At 35.3% G+C, this 17,395-nt stretch overlaps 1 protein-coding gene across 3 annotated transcripts in view; it reads left to right on the top strand.

Annotated features, from left to right (window-relative positions):
• The window catches only part of SNTG1 (syntrophin gamma 1), a 358,073-nt gene that overhangs the window by 197,237 nt on the left and 143,441 nt on the right, over window positions 1-17,395 (top strand). For 2 of the 3 annotated variants that reach the window (XM_076329726.1, XM_076329727.1), the window contains exon 4: window positions 9,657-9,713. The exons of the other annotated variant lie outside the window; for it this stretch is intronic. In XM_076329726.1, the coding sequence (XP_076185841.1) occupies window positions 9,657-9,713 (57 nt within the window). The remainder of the gene's footprint in view (window positions 1-9,656; window positions 9,714-17,395) is intronic. 3 annotated transcript variants of the gene reach the window in all.

Raw genomic sequence — 17,395 nt, 5'->3', positions numbered from 1 at the left:
CTAAAGAATAAAAGTAAAATTTGTAACTGAGGAACAATAGCATTGTTAAATTTTACAGACAAGTAGCTACAGTAAAAGCTCTTTTTAATCTGTTTTAATAAATAATCTTCAAATAATTTGATTAGAAGGTTTTACTTAATCACTTCTGCACTGTTAGGGAATGAAACGCTATTACTATGTTTCTAGTTCAGAACAGTATCTCTTTTGTTTGTTGGGTCTGAATCAATTTGCATGCTCCTCTGTGTAGGGCAGACTTTAAACAGCCACTTAACGTTCCAGCGGTATCCTGATCTGCATCCTGAGGAATAATCTAAATGAAATCAATGGCTCCTTAGGAATGAGGTGCCGCTTAATGCGAGTACATGGGATAAGAACCTAGTTCTTAATTTAGAACACTTCCTTTTGTGGAAAACAGTTCTAGTTTCCCAAAACTAAAGAGGTGCAAAGAAACCTTGTTTCTTCTTTCATTGTATACAGTTTGGAGTAAGAAAATAAAATGCATAAAAGATTAGAAGCAACATAAACAGTGTTAAATACTAAAAAAATAAAGCATCTGGTTTTTTAGTACGCTGAACAAAATGATAGTGTTAGTGAGGGTTCTGCAGCGATTGTACCTGTACCTGTAGCAATTCCATAAAGTGTCAAAGATCGTTCAAATGATCATGGATCTAAATTAATGGATCTAAATAAATGATCATAGATCTAAATTTGAGCATCAGTTGCATCAATAAGTATTACAGAGATTTATTTATGTATGCAACAAGACAGACTTGCTTTCCAAAAGATGGAAACACAGTGGGTTCTGCATTATGCTGCTAGTGGATATCTGATGTAGATTTAAACTCCAGTGCAAATGACCAAAAGTGACATGAGAATATTTTGTGAAACTCAAAGCCTAGAAGGCAGTGTCTTTACTAATCCAAATTAAATCCTTGCCTGTAGAGAGGCTTTATAGTATGGGAAGTGTATGCCTGAGTTGGAGTAGCTTGTGTTCTGAAGATATCCATGAGTCTCTCTCGAGAAAAATTGGAAGATAAGACTGGTGACTGTCAGATTAGGTACACTTTTTTCTCCCCTAAAGTACCAGACCCTCACAAAGTATTGTTTCATAATTGTGGTATTGCCAACAGCTTTCTTACAATTATAATTGTCATAAATCTCCATGATAGTTTATTGTGGTACAGAACAGTTAGGAATTTTACTCTTTTCATCTGAAAAAGAAATGCCCTGAGAACAGCTGAATTTAACCATGTAGGAACTTCGTCAGTATTGACGGCAGAAGTATAGAAGATTTTTATTTTATATTTACTTTTAAACATATTTCTTGAATTACATGAAATTATACTCACAAAAGTTTGCTATATGGTGTTCCCAATGACAATGTGCAATAAGGCAACTCCCAGTCTTTTTAGACATATGGGCCGATAGCCGGGACTAACAAGGATAGCCTAATACTGACCTTGCTGAGAATTATGAGGGGGTGGGGATAGCCTAAGATATGGTGTGTCTGATCTGAAATACGACTCTTCAGTAGATTTATTCCTAGGAAAAGTTTTAATCTTTGCAACTCCAGAATCAAAATTTTTATTTTGGAGTTAATCCTCACAATTTCTATCACCTTTCATGAACATCTCAAATTCAAGTAAAAGGATTATTGTGTTTTATCAAGAAAAGTAGTTTATCTGTCTAGGAAGCATGTTTTTTTTCTTCTTTTCTTTAACAGATTTTATTTGTTTGCTAATCATACTCAGAAATTTTTCTAATAGAGTGTGTGTGCATGTGAGATCCATAAACCAAGGATATGACAATGTACCATCTGACAAGATGGATGATTTGAATCAGCTACTGTTTTTCTAAAAGACTGAAAATAAACTGTGAGCAGCTGGCAAATCGCTAAGTTCAGCTACCAGGACAGTTTGCATTTTTACATACTTTTCTTAAAGGTTCTGTTAAAGTCATAGAATTTCCAAAATACTGCTAACTCACCTGATGATAACCTAGAGATGATTCCCATTTCTTTTGAGTAATGTAATTCTATGTTGCTGTGTAGTGATGCATTATTTAATTAAATATTAATAATTTCTTTTAGCATTTTTTTAAATTAAGGATCTTTTTGGGAGATTGATGTGAAGATCATTCATAATTTCAATACTAATAAAAAGTGAATGCACATTTTTGTGAATTTATAGAGCAACAGTTCTCGGAGTAGTATGGCATTTGTCCAAGGATTTAACTGAGGCTGATACAAATGTATCTGAATGTAACCTATGGACTGTAATTGTTTTTTTGATAGAGAGAAAACCTTCATCAATAAACACCTTTTCCAAGGTCGGAAAGTAACACTGACTTGAATTGTCCAACTGTAGCCAGACCTGTTTCTTGGCATTATTAATCACACAATCATTCTTCTTTTTCTTGTAAAGATAAGAACATATTATATATCACTTTTAAAGTTGTCCTTTTGCTATTGTGAAATCAACTGTGTTGAAAGATTTATAACTCTATACAAAGCCCATATGGTATTAGAAAAAAATAAGTTGCATTAGAGATAGTTTTTCAACTTATAAGCTTTGCACAATAGCAGGTTTTTCTTGATTTTTTTTAATTTAAATGAAAAAGGTATTACTAATTTTTAAGTATAAGTTTAAATTCAGAACATATAAGTTAACTGTGACTTGTCTAGGCAGTCAGATTAAGTTATTACATTTCCCTTGCTTGCACATTTTAGAGTTTTGGAGACTTCCTGAGAGTGAATTTTAAATCTCTCTTTTGAGAGTTTAAAATTTTCTTTTAATATATTTTGGTGTAGGTAAAACAAGTTCAATTAACATTAGCAATGTTAATGAGTAGAAAAATAAATGAAGAAAAAAGTGAAAAGCTTAAAATAGTAAACATAGGGGTTTTGAATTATTTTCTGTATTGTGTTTATTTCTGTATCTATTTACTATTTTGATTCTGATATGTGATTGAATAGTACGAATGGTGCCAAAGTGAAACTCCCTGTCCTGGAGAGAATTGCAAATATGTGAACAGATAGGTCACCTTTCAAGCACTTTCCATTCTTGTTACCTTCACAAAGCTACCAGTAAGAATGGTGATTTTTTTTTTTTTTTATCATGTTGGTATCTGTCAGCTATTCAGTGGAGTGAATCCATTTTTTCACAGAAGTCGTCAAATATCTATCAGATGGTGGTAACTTTTTTTTGCCCTGCCAATCTGGACAGCTTTTAAGTGACAACCTAGAACTGACAGATGCAAATATGATTATTTAGGGACAACCTAAGCCAGCTTATTTTTCTGCAGCTACTTAAAGATAAAAAGCATAGCAATCTACTGAGGTTCAAACACAGGGCTGCCATTTGTAAAGCCAAGTTTGAAAGAGCAGAATAGCTTTTTCTCATTGGAAGGTTTTTCCCCCAGAGAAAAAGAAAAATATTGCAAACCAGAAAACCCAAGAGCATTGATCAATGGCAGTGTATGACGTGAGGCAGTAGCTGGAAACTACAGGTATCCTGGAACTACAGAGGGTGTTTGTTACCAAGCCTAGTGGGTATTCAGATCCATACTGACTTTGGGTTTGTGTTTTGTTCTCTTTTATTTCTATATTAAGAAGTGCAGTACATTTGAAATAAATAAATCCTAGGAGTAGAATTTTTATAAGTAGATATTCAGGTGGATGTTTCTGATTTTAGGCATATGCTGTAGGACTGGGAACATTTTGAAGGGAGAACAAGCGAAGGGTCGAGTGCCCTTGCTCGTTCCAGTCAGTGTTTATAGTCTACACATCACAGTTGCATTTACCGTCCCCAGTCTCCAGCACGACTGCAGAGGAAGGGGGATTTCCAATTGACAAGGCATTCTGCCGCCATCCCCTACTGCCGACCCTCTCCAGTTGCTTGAGGAACTGAGATAAGGAGGTTTTTAAAAGACGTGTAGATGAGGCGCTTAGGGACATGGTTTAGTGGGCATGGTGGTGTTGGGTTGACGGTTGGACTCGATGATCTTAGAGGTCTTTTCCAACCTCAATGATTCTATGATTCTAAGGAGACAAGCTTCGAATGTCACACGACGGAAGTTGTTAGAAGATGAGCAAGTCTGCTGGCAAACCTGGTTAACATTATTAATTCAAATCAGAAATGTGACTGACCTGTGTCCTGTGTACTTTACACTCAGAATGAGTGTGAAGTTTGACTGCTCATGTCAATTAATCCGAAGAAATGCCAGTAAGCAAGAGCAAAGCATGACCAAGAAGAGGATATAAAGTGTCCCTTCTTGAAAATGTATGAAATAGTTCAATAAAAAGAAAAAAATTCTCATTAGAATTTCTTATTTCAAAATGTAGTGGGATTACTAATAGCTGATAAACTACATGAGAGCATGGCCTTGAAGATATTATGGCATCAAATGTTAACAGGTTGATCTATGAAGTTGCTGCCAGTGTATTGATTATATCTTTATATTTCATTATTATATTTTAAAAATTATATTCTAACATTTTCCTCCTTTCCCCCCCCCTACATTTTTCCATGTCATTGTGGTATTGTAGATTCCTCTCCATGTCTATTCCTGTTTTCCCACCTACTGTTTTGTTCTGCACCCATTCAGCTTTTTTCCATGTTCTTCCATATGCATAGTACCTTGGTGTCTGTTCTGTCCACTGTGAAAAGAGAGGTCTTCTTTTCTGTCATTGACAGAATTTGTCTAATTGACCTAGACAAATTAATTCTTCATACCTTTACTCTTGTAAGATGAATAAACAGACACACCAGTGTCCCAAACTGAAAATGAAATATTTATAGCCTAGTAAAAGGGTTGAGTAATGGAATATTGAAGTTTCATACGCTGTTAGCTCAGTTTTACGAAGAGTTTTGAAGTTTCTTTGTCCTTTTGTTCAACTTTTGTTTGACTACTTTCATAGAGGCAGATTATTAGATAACCTTAGATTACTAGTTTATATTATACAGAATAAATAATTTGAAAATATTACTAAATAATCATCATTGTTAAGAGTCAGTTAAGCAATTATAAACTTTCTTTTACATCACATACCAGTCAGTATGAAATATTTGAATCTTTACTGTGCCCTAAGATTTAACTGTTAAAAATGACATTAACTCTTGACTAAATGTAAATAGTTAATGATTACATAGGATTCTGTGTTTTCCTTTCCTGACTACTTACTGTTAGTGTGTGCTCACACAGTCATTCTTCACTTCTAATCTCATTTAAGATGACGTCTGTGATCTCAATAAGATCATATGGATTTTAAGGAGAAATTTTAATACCTCTTTAATGAAAGCCTAAAAAACATTGCTTCTGTTTCACTGCATAGCTCTGAGAAATAATTTTTTTTGGCAAAACTCTTAGCTCTCCTTTCCCATCAATGAACATGTGTGGATGAGGAATTTTCTGAGTTAGAGGCATGGAAAATGCTGACAGCTTGGCAGCAGTTTTGAGTTTTTCAATAAAATGATAACTCCTTTTGTTCTGTTCCAAGAAGCAGCTTCTAAAACGCTGCTCTGAATCTTGTATTTAAGGATCCTAGGAGCTCTAGCTTTCCCTCTATTTGGTGTAATGTAGATAACAAATGTGATAATGGAATTACAAGCTCACAGGACATTTTGTGTAGTCTTGGTATTGACCTAAGTAGCTTTTCATCAGAATCAAGTTTTATTTTGTAAACTTGGAGATGAAGTTGCTTTTGGAATTTGCAAAACCATTGCAAATTTAATCATAGAATACTATGCTGTGCAAATAGAGGGGAAAGTGAAACTAAGTAAAATATTAATAGACAAATATACAGCTGACAGATTTTTAGTTAGATTTGATTTTAAGCAGATAGTTGGAATCAATGGAGAAGCACTGTCTTTAACTTGGAACAGCATAAATGGTCAATCGGGATACTTAGAGAACTTCTTTACTGGTACAAAATGTGTTGCCTTCCAGAGTTGTTGCCATATTTTATTACTGAATAGTTGTAAAGCATTTTAAGAACTTAAAGCTTTTAGACCAGTGAAAAGCATTTTATTATTGTTATTGTTCATTTGAAATATTAATTAAAGGCAACAGAACAAAATAATTTGTTTCAGTTTGCTGGTCAAACTTCTTTATTGTATTAATCATTATATTAAAAATATTATTTTACATTAAAATACAGTGCTTTGCAGACAAGGTTTATTCAGTTCACCTTGGTTGAAGATGGCACTGAAAATGAAGCTTGGTTTGGGTTTTTTGCGAGTCACATACAAAAAGTCACATGCAAGTCATGCAAGTCACAAAGAAAAACTTACTCGGATAAAAGAGTTTCCTGGCAAAACATTTCAAAGCTGGTATCTACCATCAAAATACTTATTCAAGTTTTTGCAACTCCAAAGGGAGGGATACATCTTTCCAAAGTTAGATTTGACATCCTGGCTCTATACTCAATGGAAGACATAGATGCTGAAGAACATTATCACCTAACTTGGGCACCTGCTTTGACTCACCTGGATTGAATGTATTTATTTTTCTTTACTGATTACAGGAGAAAACTTGCCTTCACCAATGGCTGAGTTTTAGGTGGATTAACTGTGGTTAGATGAGTCCTATCATTTTTCTTCTAAACTTCTGGGTAAAAAAAGGGGAGCTGATCAGAGCTGGGGTCTGATCCTAAGCCAAAATTCTGGCGTATGAAATGTGTGATGCTTCTGACAGTTCTGGAAAAGCTGTTTCACTATATTGTTTATGTGAGGTTTGCAGTCGCAGACTAAGGGATTATTGATGGTTACTAATGAAATATATAACTCGTATGTAATTCTGATTTGTATTTTTGAAGATCATTAATTGTTTGCATGTTTGTAATTGTTAGCTATCATGCTGTGAGGAATATGTAAGTCTCTACACCTAAGATACACTAAAGTAATACTTCTTTACTGTAAGACTGAGAAGTGTGTTGAATTAGCCTAGGTTAAATACAATGCAATGCCTTCATTACACATAACATCACTCAAGTGGATCTAGTTTGCAGTATGTTTTTAAAGTTCAATTCAGTTCAGTAACAGTCCAGACCTGAAATATTTAATATCTACTCTCAATGGAGATAGAAAAAAACCTAGAAAAAGTACCAGACGAAACCCTCTGATAAATTATGTTGTGCTGGAAAATTACAGTTCCTTGAAATGTTTCTGTTCCCTTTGCTTACTTTTACACAGTTTTGTCTATTCAGTATTCTGTTATGCTAGCAAAGTATTTCTTTCTCTTAAAAAGTAATGCCGAACTCCAGTGTAAAATGTTTCTAGTTTCTTGTCAGACAGCACTGGTAAACTCACAAAAGACCCCAAATCAGATGTTTTCAGGGCTTGCTTGACTCTGTGTTCTCTTGAGTGAAAACCAGAAAGAATATTTTATTGATTTTTTTGCATGGGTACTTTGTGTGTTGTGCTAAGAAAGATAACAACAAGGATAGAAATATTCTGCAGGACAGCTTTCTATTAGGCTTTTTAAAAGCACAGCTCCAGCTTAGAATATATTCAGATCCCACTATTTAAACTTTACGGTGACTACTGACATATCGCGAACTACAAATTTTAATGAAGATTTATGTTTTTCACTGAGCATACTACTTCATTTGAAATTTAATTGCAAAGTGTGATGTTCTTTATTCCATTCATGGTTTATGTAATACTATCAAGCCAGTTTATTAAAAGATTGTTGTTTTTCAACATCTTCTTAGGTAACACAAGTATTTTCTATTTGATTTGAGCATGTATAAAAAATACTAGAATGTATTGACTAGAGTGTACAAGTCAAGTTTCTGTTCTTAACTCGATGTTCAACACAAGCTGGAGCTGGAAGTGAGTTGGAGTTAACAGGAAAAATACAGCTACCAGTGGAGCCACACCTGAGTGTTTCATGTTCATTTGTGTAAACTCATCTTAGGTCACCCATCAGACTGTGGCCTATGTTGGTTTATCCTGAATATATTGTCTGCAGCATTACCTGCAGCTGAAACCTCCTGGCAGACAAAAGGTTTTCTAAGTACAGTTTGTGGCCTGAAGTGAAATAACTTTGTGGACTGAACCCAGTTTCTGGGAACTTCATTACGAAAGTTCCTTCCTAGAAGGTGTGAGTTAAGAGCCAAGAAGGCTCTTCTGGTCCCTCTGAACAGCGCAGAAGCACATGAATGAAACAGGATAGCCATATATTCCTCTATTGCCATGCTACACGTTCATTTGTGGGTTACAAATATAAAAGTATATTTTTTTCATGCATTTCAAATGTTAAAAAAAAAAAAAGAAATATTTTGCCATTTAACAACAGAATTATATACCTCTTTCTTAGATTAAACATTTACAAGCATTATCCTAAATAAATAAATGGAAAGTCTCATTTTAGGAAATCCATTTTGTCTTGCCATCCAAAACATTGGACTAGTTTATGCTTGCTCTTTCTGCAGTTACACAATTCATATTTGTCACAAATGTGAAAAAGAAAGAAGGCAACTGGATTTTCCCAAAAATTCAGCAATGTCAGTTTTCCAAAACTCTTATGTGGTAGCCCTACATCCTTTCTTTTCCTTTCTGTATATGAAGTAAGGAGGAAAAAATAGCTCTGTAGATATTTCATCCTCTCTGTCACTGGTATCTTTCTGATGAGAGACTTATTCAAATCTAACTGACACTGGCAATCTATGCTGATTGTGCTGAAATATATGAACATATATAGATAAAATATACATGCAGACTTATGCTATGCAATATATATAATGAAATGAGTATAAAATCTAGACCACATGCAGAGGGCATTAAAAAATCTATATATTCCATATATTTGTATCTGAACATATGGTATATCTGCTACTAAGACTTTTTACCTCTAATCAAATTGACTAATTCTAAATGATCTTTGGGAATAAAGTCAATGAGACAGACTAGAAAAAAAAAAGTCTTTTTTTGTAAATGTTCACATCCAAGACAGATACTAGCCTACAGTTTTTACAGAACAAATTTTAGGACGAGCAATAAAAGGAAAAAAATGGGCTGCTTTAAATAATTCTGTCTGTAACCACCCTTTAAATCACTGGTTACGATTTTTAAACCATAGCTCTGAGGTCAACAGTGGCTGTGTTTGTATTAGTTTTTTTCATTTGGATCAGGACTGTGCTTTGAAATGAATTTCTGGATCACGTGCACTCATCATGCTTTGGTTCACATCACTGAGTGGTCTTGGAGTACACAAGCTGTATTCCTTTTGGATGAAACTAAATTGGAAAATGTGCTACAGGAGTGCAGTTTATGTACTTCAGCATGTAGTGCTCAATCTGCATATGGGACCAATTTAGGACTAGTCGAGGTTAAGACCTCTGAAATGCATGTGTTGTGCACTAACTGTTAAACTCTACAGTTCTGTTCTTATTGCATTGCAGTACTTGCTGGTATGGCATGAATTGAACAAATGAATTTTTGTCTGAGACAGGACCTCTGCTTTTCTTCCAGACTTTGTCTCTTTCCTCTGCCGCATAAGTTTCATGGGATTTTCACATTCAGGAACTCCCAAGTTTATTAAAACAAGAAAAATCAATGTAGGAGGGAAGCACAGAAACAACTTATTGAAGTGTGAATATAGATGTTGTGGCAGAAAACATTAAATCTAACAAAACTTTATTTATATTTTTCCAGGAAAGAACAGTAACAATTAGAAGACAGACTGTAGGAGGATTTGGATTAAGTATAAAGGTAGGATGAGTATTTTGGTCTATTATTCCACGTTACACAAAAAGGGTCTTTGTATATAGTTAACGCTATTTTTAATGAGGACGAACTATATTTTAGAGGACTAGAAACAAGAGAGCAAACATATTCTAGGATGTTAGATACTGTCACAGTAGGCAACCAGCAACTACACCGCCGTATGGAATGGAAGGCAATGGAAAGATCATTCCCTTAAGATTCAATCTGAGCAAGCCTGTAATAAGATTTGATATGAGAGTTGAAAAGTGTTTGCAACTGCACAGACTGTACTTTTGTTCAACAGCACTCTAATTTAAGTGGTTATTAATGAATGCTAAATTACAGTGTCAGGCATATGGAACAGCCAATAAATTCATCATCAATTCTCCTACAAAGAATATCACATTAATTCACTGCAATTCATTAATATAATACAGAAAGTGTTATTGCTTTCTCATATTGTTTATTTTACTGTAGATCAAGCAAAGGCAGCAATTTATCATGTTACCATATTTTTGCTTTCTCCAGTAAGATTTAAGAACATATGTAAGTGTAGGTGATCCTTTTTGAGGGAGGGAGGGATGAGGAGAGGGAGGAAGGGCTAATCATTTTTGTCATCATAATCTATGATTTCTGAAAACCTCACCTTAGCTTTGAATTTCAGTGTAGACAACACAACAGTCATTTTATCTTCTAAACACAGCAATCCTCAGTCTCAAGATAGCAATGGAAAAAGTGAAGTGTACTTCACATGAATGCAGAAAGGCTTAAATTATGCATATAAAGAGAAAGTATAGACCTTCCTGTGAACATCTGCTAGTACTGACCTTATAAGAAGTGCCTCAGAAGAGGGATTAATGTACATTTGTGTTGTCAATGATAAGAATATTGCTGAATAGAAATACTAGTTCTTAAAATATGTCTTGGTACTCTTGCTGCTATCTTGTTGACCCACTAAAGACCTCTATTGAAGGAAAACTAATTGCTATTTTGTGGCCAAAGTTTCTCATGAGCTTAGTCAACAGCACACAAGTAATTTTCCTCCAATATCATTATAGGTTACAGTTCACTGAATAATGATGAAGTAATGTGTGTCAGTATGAAATCAAGTATATGGGTGAATGAGGTTTTATTTAGCTGGTGCTAAGAAACAGGTGGTTACAGTAAGGACTTTTGGTTTGGAGAGCAAATCTCATCAAGAGTCACTACAACTGATTTTTTAGTTATACATTACAATGGGTTATCTTTTAGAATTAAAATTACTGACAAACTCAAGATCACATTATTTAAGTATCAGTTACATTGTTTAAAATAAAATATCATTGAGAAATATAAACTAAATAGTGAATGTGCAATAGTCTTTCTTAAATTAGTGGAGCAAAATATTCTTAAATTTTTAGAACAACATATCCATTGTTCTGAAGAAAATTCTTGGAAGTTGCAAAAGTATTTAGAAGTGCCAAAACATATTGTGAATTCAGCCTAGAAGGGAATTTATCTTTTTTTTTTCTGAATAAGATCCTGTTTCAATAGAAAAAAAATAACAATAAAAAACTATATGAAGTGTATTAGAAACAACTGCAATAGAATTTACAAATAAAGACTTTAAATTAAATTATTTTATTTAAACATATTTTCTAGGTTTATTTTATTACATAGATATTTCGATCAAAATTAATCTAAGTACTGGACAGGTGAAGCTACATAAATTCAGGCATGAACAGACGATCTCTTTTTAATTTTTGGAATAACTAACAATTAGGTGATGGAATCCCTTCAACAGATGTCATTAAATAGAAAAGAGATCTCTTTCAACAAAGGAAACTCAAGCTTACTTGGATGGTATAGATTAGATAATGAAAATGGTGAGTAGAAGTCTATGGTCTGGGATATTCTGTCGATGTGTATCAAGCAGTATGATTTTTTTTTTTTAAATGATTTATTTTTAAAAATCAATGAACATGGGACCTCTTTTGCTAGGTACCTTTATTAGTAATCCTACATTCTCAAAAGAAAGACTGAGGAGAAATTGGATAGCCAACACAATCTAAAACAAATAATTAATCAATATAATATGCTATTATCATTTTAAGCTAGTAGTAAGAAACAACTTAGAATGGGAACATAAAGTAATGTTTTTTGTAGTTTGGTAGGCAAATTTTATGTAGACCCACTGAAATGGACTTTTTAGGTATGCTGTGAAGTGTCAATGTCAGTTCCAAATATGCTGAAAAGTGTCAGTTTTCTGTTTTAAAAGGTACTATGCAATCATGGTACACTTCCTCTTGCAGATGAATAACAGTTTGTTAGTTTGTTTTGTTTTGTTTTGTTTTGTTAGATTCCTGAACTTCAATAAAGGACTTGTATTTATTATTAGTTTTAAATAGAAAAGTAATTATTTTGTGATAGTGCCTTGAAGCAGAGCTCTACAAGTCACCCTGGAGGAGTGAGCAGGACTGAGGCCTTTCCTCTTTGTGTCAGTAACTCTATCTCCCACAACCCCATGTACTACCGTAGTTCCTGTTGTCTTGCTACTCTCAGATTATTTAAAGATGGGTGTTATTTGAGGACTTACTTTCTGCCAGTGGTGTATATCAGAGGATGCAGTTTTATCTGAGGTGTGAGTTATAGCAGTACAGTGATTAATGACCCTCACTTTAAAATATTTCCTTGTGCTTTGTTATGAATTTGTCTAGTTTTGGCATTCAGCTCTAGGGCATTATCGTGCCTTTTTTTCTACTTAAACACCCATTTGCTGCCAGAAATCTCACATGGTCAAATCACCTTTTAACTTTCTCTTGAGTAAATTTTGGAAGTGTCTTATCCCGCCTTAATTATTCTGGACCCTTGGATTTTTTTTTTTTTTCCTCTGAAGAACAGAAGGTCAAAATGTTAGTAATTCTGAAATGAAACTGTCTAGCTATCTTTTGGTGACTTGTCTATGAGGAGAACTCTCTTCTTTTGTGTTATAACCTGGGTGCTCCAACTATATTTGTAAAAAATCAGAGATTCAGCTAACTGCTTAAAAAAACCTGCTTGTGAGATTGATATTTACACAAGATCCAAACTTAAGCCCTTCAAAAAATTGCTTATAATCCACTCTTTGAAGGTTTGAAAGAACAAAAAAACCCCTGTTTTGTGTTTTGCTGTACTTCATTTTACTGGTTAGTGGTAGAAGTGTGATTGAATTTGAAGCAGAACTGATCTGTTTTACACTCTTCAGAAGGAATTATTTTCTAATTTCTGAAGTCCCTTTAGAACCCTCAGTAATAAACCTCTGTGTGTGAAGGAATAGCCGTGGAGTTAGATGTTGAAATTGATAAGTGTAGTGCAGTATATCAGTCATTTATCACACCTCTGACAAGTTTGAGATGCAGAAATTTGACACAAGAAGCTGCTAAGTGTATGACTTCTGAAAGAACATCATGTTTCTCAATAACTGGAGTGTAGTGTTCTTGCGGAAATAGGCAATAAAATTGATAGTTCATCAAATAAATTAAGGTTTGCAGTTACAGTCTGACTCCTGGCTACCAGGACTCTGTACAGTGCCATTTTCCTGCCTCTGTTTTGAGCATTCTTTTTAAATGATGAACACCATTGCAGATCTGCTGAGATTTGGTTTGACTTTTCAAAGTTTGACTCGATCAAAAAACCTCTAAAGCAAGCCTGTGCACCTGTCCTGCTCACACTTATGTACATATTTAGATGATTCTCTTCCTCTTCCTCCATTCTGTGATTTTTTTAACACATTTTCTCTGTGTTTCAAATTGAAATGATAAAAAAAAAAAAAAGGCTAGAAAGCTTTAATTAATAGATGAATCATCTAGCTTTTAGTTTCAAAATTTATCTTTTCATCTTTAAAGCCTTGTGTACTTGCAGAAGTTGGTGTTGAATTTATTTTGGAAGTGGCATTTTGGTTCCAGTTATGCTATCCTATCGAAAAGAAATGTTTAAAAGTGCCAATTAACATTGGCACATTATTGTCCATATTGTTTCATTGCTAGCATGATTCCTGGCACAGTTTTGGCTTACACCAACTAGTATTCTCTAAGACAGTCCGTGAACATAGTTCAGGGCTTTACATGGACTGCTTCCAATAGGCAACATGCATAAAGTCACCCTTTCTCAGTTGGGAAGACAGCTTATCCTCATAGACATGAGCCTTATTGTGCCACTAGACCTTAAAGCGAAAACAAACAGGCCCATTTTCGTTAGTGGAATAAATGTTGCCTTTTAGTATGAAATAAAAATGTCCTCTACATTGTCTAACCCTGAGGATGTTAAAGTCCAACAATTGGTCTAATTTTTTATAGGATCCCTCTGCTTAGAAAAACAAAATAGTAATTTTCTTATTATAGAATCATAGAATCATAGAATCATTAAGGTTGGAAAAGACCTCTAACATCAAGTCCAACCATCAACCCAACACCACCATGCCCACTAAACCATGTTCCTAAGCACCTCATCTACACGTCTTTTAAATACTTGAAGTATTTCAATACTTTTAAATACTTGAGGGATGTTGACTGAACCATTTCTCTGGGCAGCCTGGTCCAATGTTTAACCACGCTTTCAGTAAAGAAATTTTTCCTCATGTCCAATCTAAACCTCCCCTGATGCAACTTGAGGCCATTCCCTCTCGTCCTATCGCTTGTTACTTGGGAGAAGAGACCGACACCCACCTCGCTACAACCTCCTTTCAGGGAGTTGTAGAGAGCGATGAGGTCTCCCCTCAGCCTCCTTTTCTCCAGGCTAAACAACCCCAGTTCCCTCAGCCGCTCCTCATAAGACTTGTTCTCCAGACCCTTCACCAGCCTCATTGCCCTTCTCTGGACACGCTCTAACACCTCGATGTCCTTCTTGTAGTGAGGGGCCCAAAACTGAACGCAGTATTCGAGGTGCGGCCTCACCAGTGCCGAGTACAGGGGCACAATCACTTCCCTACTCCTGCTGGTCACACTATTTCTGATACAGGCCAGGATGCCATTGGCCTTCTTGGCCGCCTGGGCACACTGCTGGCTCATGTTCAGCTGGCTGTCAAAGAGCTTGGAGCCAAACACAAAAACAGCATTTGTCAATAAAAGTTACTAGTTTCAGTTGCCCTATTTTTCACATGACTAAAACTTCAGGAAAAAAACTCATACATAAAAACTGGAATAAGAAAAAATCTTTAGAACTATATCATGCAACACTTTGAAAGGAGGTGTGGGTGACCTCCCACCAGTAGTGGCCAACATCCAGCACAGTGAACTTCAAACAACTGCCAGTGATTAGAGTTTCCTCTACCTCTTCTAGCAGGACCACCTCTGCAGGTGGGCAGCTACCTTTATTCCAGGCTCATCCTTGCCTGCTTAAGGAAAAATGACAAAGAAAATTTGCATTACAAAGATCGGTGTTAGAGTCTGGTAGAAGTCTGAGCCCTTAAGACATCAACACCATTACTTGACTTATTTTTGTTCCCTCCTCTGGTCTGAGGTGATAACTACCTGTCCACACTAGAGGGAGGGAAAATTTAAAACAGTGGAAAAGTGGCCTCTGTTCCTAGCGGTTTCTTCAGTAGAGTATCTCCTGAGCCTATAAAACCAGAATTTAGACACACATACACTTTTTCTTCTACAGGACAGACAATCAAGTATGAAGGATGCAGGATGCAAGGCTGCAGTGTCAATCTGAAGTAGTATTCAGCAAGATGCTGCAGACTATATACAGCTTTTTTAGCTAGCTGCAAATTGCTGATGATAACTGGGTATAGATAGGTGGTCAACGATTTTCTCTTTCCCATTTTGAGTTTTTGTTTCTTAGAATAACGGGCAACACCTCCTATGACTAATTTAAAAGGAATCCTTCTTACTGGCCAGACTGGGATGCGGTGAGAGATCATTTTCTTCAGTAGGACATTGCTGAATGCTTCTTCAAATCTGCAGTGTAAATGGATTTAGGTAGATACAGTGAGTGAGAGAGGAATAATCATGTTGTGTTCATTGCAGGCTGGCTTAGTAATAACAGTAATTTCCCTCTTTACTGGAGAGCTGAGTCTAAGGAGGGAGGGAGGCCATTTTACTGAGAAAAAAGAACCTATGTTAGCTATGCTGATCTTTAAATCCTACACTCCTTCGCTGAGCTTCAAATGTCCTGGATTGTGCAATCTCTGTGTAACGTTGGAGGCTTAAGAAGGGAACTGACATAATTATTTTTCTGTTTGTTTAAAAATTCTGGAAGAAATTAAATGTGCATGTGACTAAGGAAAAATCTGGAGGGTGTAGGTTAAGTCTTATAAATTTAGTGAGCTTGAACTGATTATCTTAAGTGAAGCCAACTTTTATTATTGCTGTTCCTCTGGTGAAAACCACAGAAAGATATTCAACAAGTTATAATGCTACAATTTATTTAGTTTGAATACATCTCTAAGCCTGACTGAAATGAAGGTAGCCTCATGGTCTTTGTGGAGTGAATACTCAGTCCGTGCTACAAATACCAATACGTTCTGTGCTTGTCAACACTCATCTAGTGCAATGCCAATAGAACTTTTCTTGTAGACATATAATTGTTGTAATATTACTGAGATCCCTATTAACTCAGTGTTTTTAGGACCATTTACATTGATAGCCACTAGCAGAAGGAACTTTAATCCTATTTAAAATTCTATGGTTTCACAGGAAATTAATCTTTATTCCACAACAGAAATAGCTGTTGAGTGCAGGAGTCTGTTCAGTTTCAAACAATTGGTTGTTGCATTAAGAAGGGATATGTACTGTTCTTTACACCGTCAAAATAGCCATGTCAGTCCTTTCCACACCTCGACACTGGATGCCTGGACCGAAGAAAGCCATTGTTTCCAAACAAAAATCTGGCTGCTGAAGAGAAGAGTAAGCAAACCCTTACCCAGAATTCCTAGGCAAAATAGCAGTGTGGTAGACTCTCATTTCTGATGATCTGAATTTGTACAGGTTACATTCAGGCTTACACTTTGATGCTCTCTACAGAGGAAAAAATATTTGTGTCTCTGTGTACATTTGCCTTTCTCTCCCTTTGAGTTTCCTTTTTATTTAAGGTTTCTTTTTAATACTTTATTCTTAAGCACCATGAATGTTTCCAGTCCCAACAGGATGAATTGAATGAAGCAAAAGCATTGAATTGCTGTTGAACTGTTGAATTACCGTCCAGCTTTCCTTTATTTCCCCCCATTTATTGAACACCTACTGTTCCATTTCTTAATATTTCTTTTTCTGTTCCTTGTTACTTATCCCACTGCTTTGCTCACTCTTTGTGCTTGTGTGACAGAGACGGAAACAAATAAAGGCTGCCTTTGAGATGAAAGTCCAAACTTGCTTTTCTTGGTCTTTTGTTTACCTGTTTCTTGCCAGCATGAAACCTAAGTGGTCACAGCGTGGCTGCCATTGTAGTGTGATGGCTATTTTGCTTTTGCAGGACACGATTTCGTACATTAAGCTCTCCAGAATTCACAGAAACTGATGTCCCTTTTCTTCAAGACTCGTAGAGTTTTGAACAACATTCAGTTCACTTTCTGAGTTGGTGATGGCAACTGAGAACTTCTTTATGAGAGGCAATAAGGAATTAATCCCAATCAAATTTTTATTTAAAAAAAAAAAAGAGGAAATGCAGAATCAGAATTATTTTCTTAGTCTCTCTGAAAACTGTAGTTAGAGAAAGGGTAAAATATAATTTTA

This window comes from Aptenodytes patagonicus, chromosome 2, assembly GCF_965638725.1.
Source record: "Aptenodytes patagonicus chromosome 2, bAptPat1.pri.cur, whole genome shotgun sequence".
Classification (NCBI taxonomy): Eukaryota; Metazoa; Chordata; class Aves; order Sphenisciformes; family Spheniscidae; genus Aptenodytes; species Aptenodytes patagonicus.
This window is presented reverse-complemented; position numbering and strand designations above follow the sequence as displayed.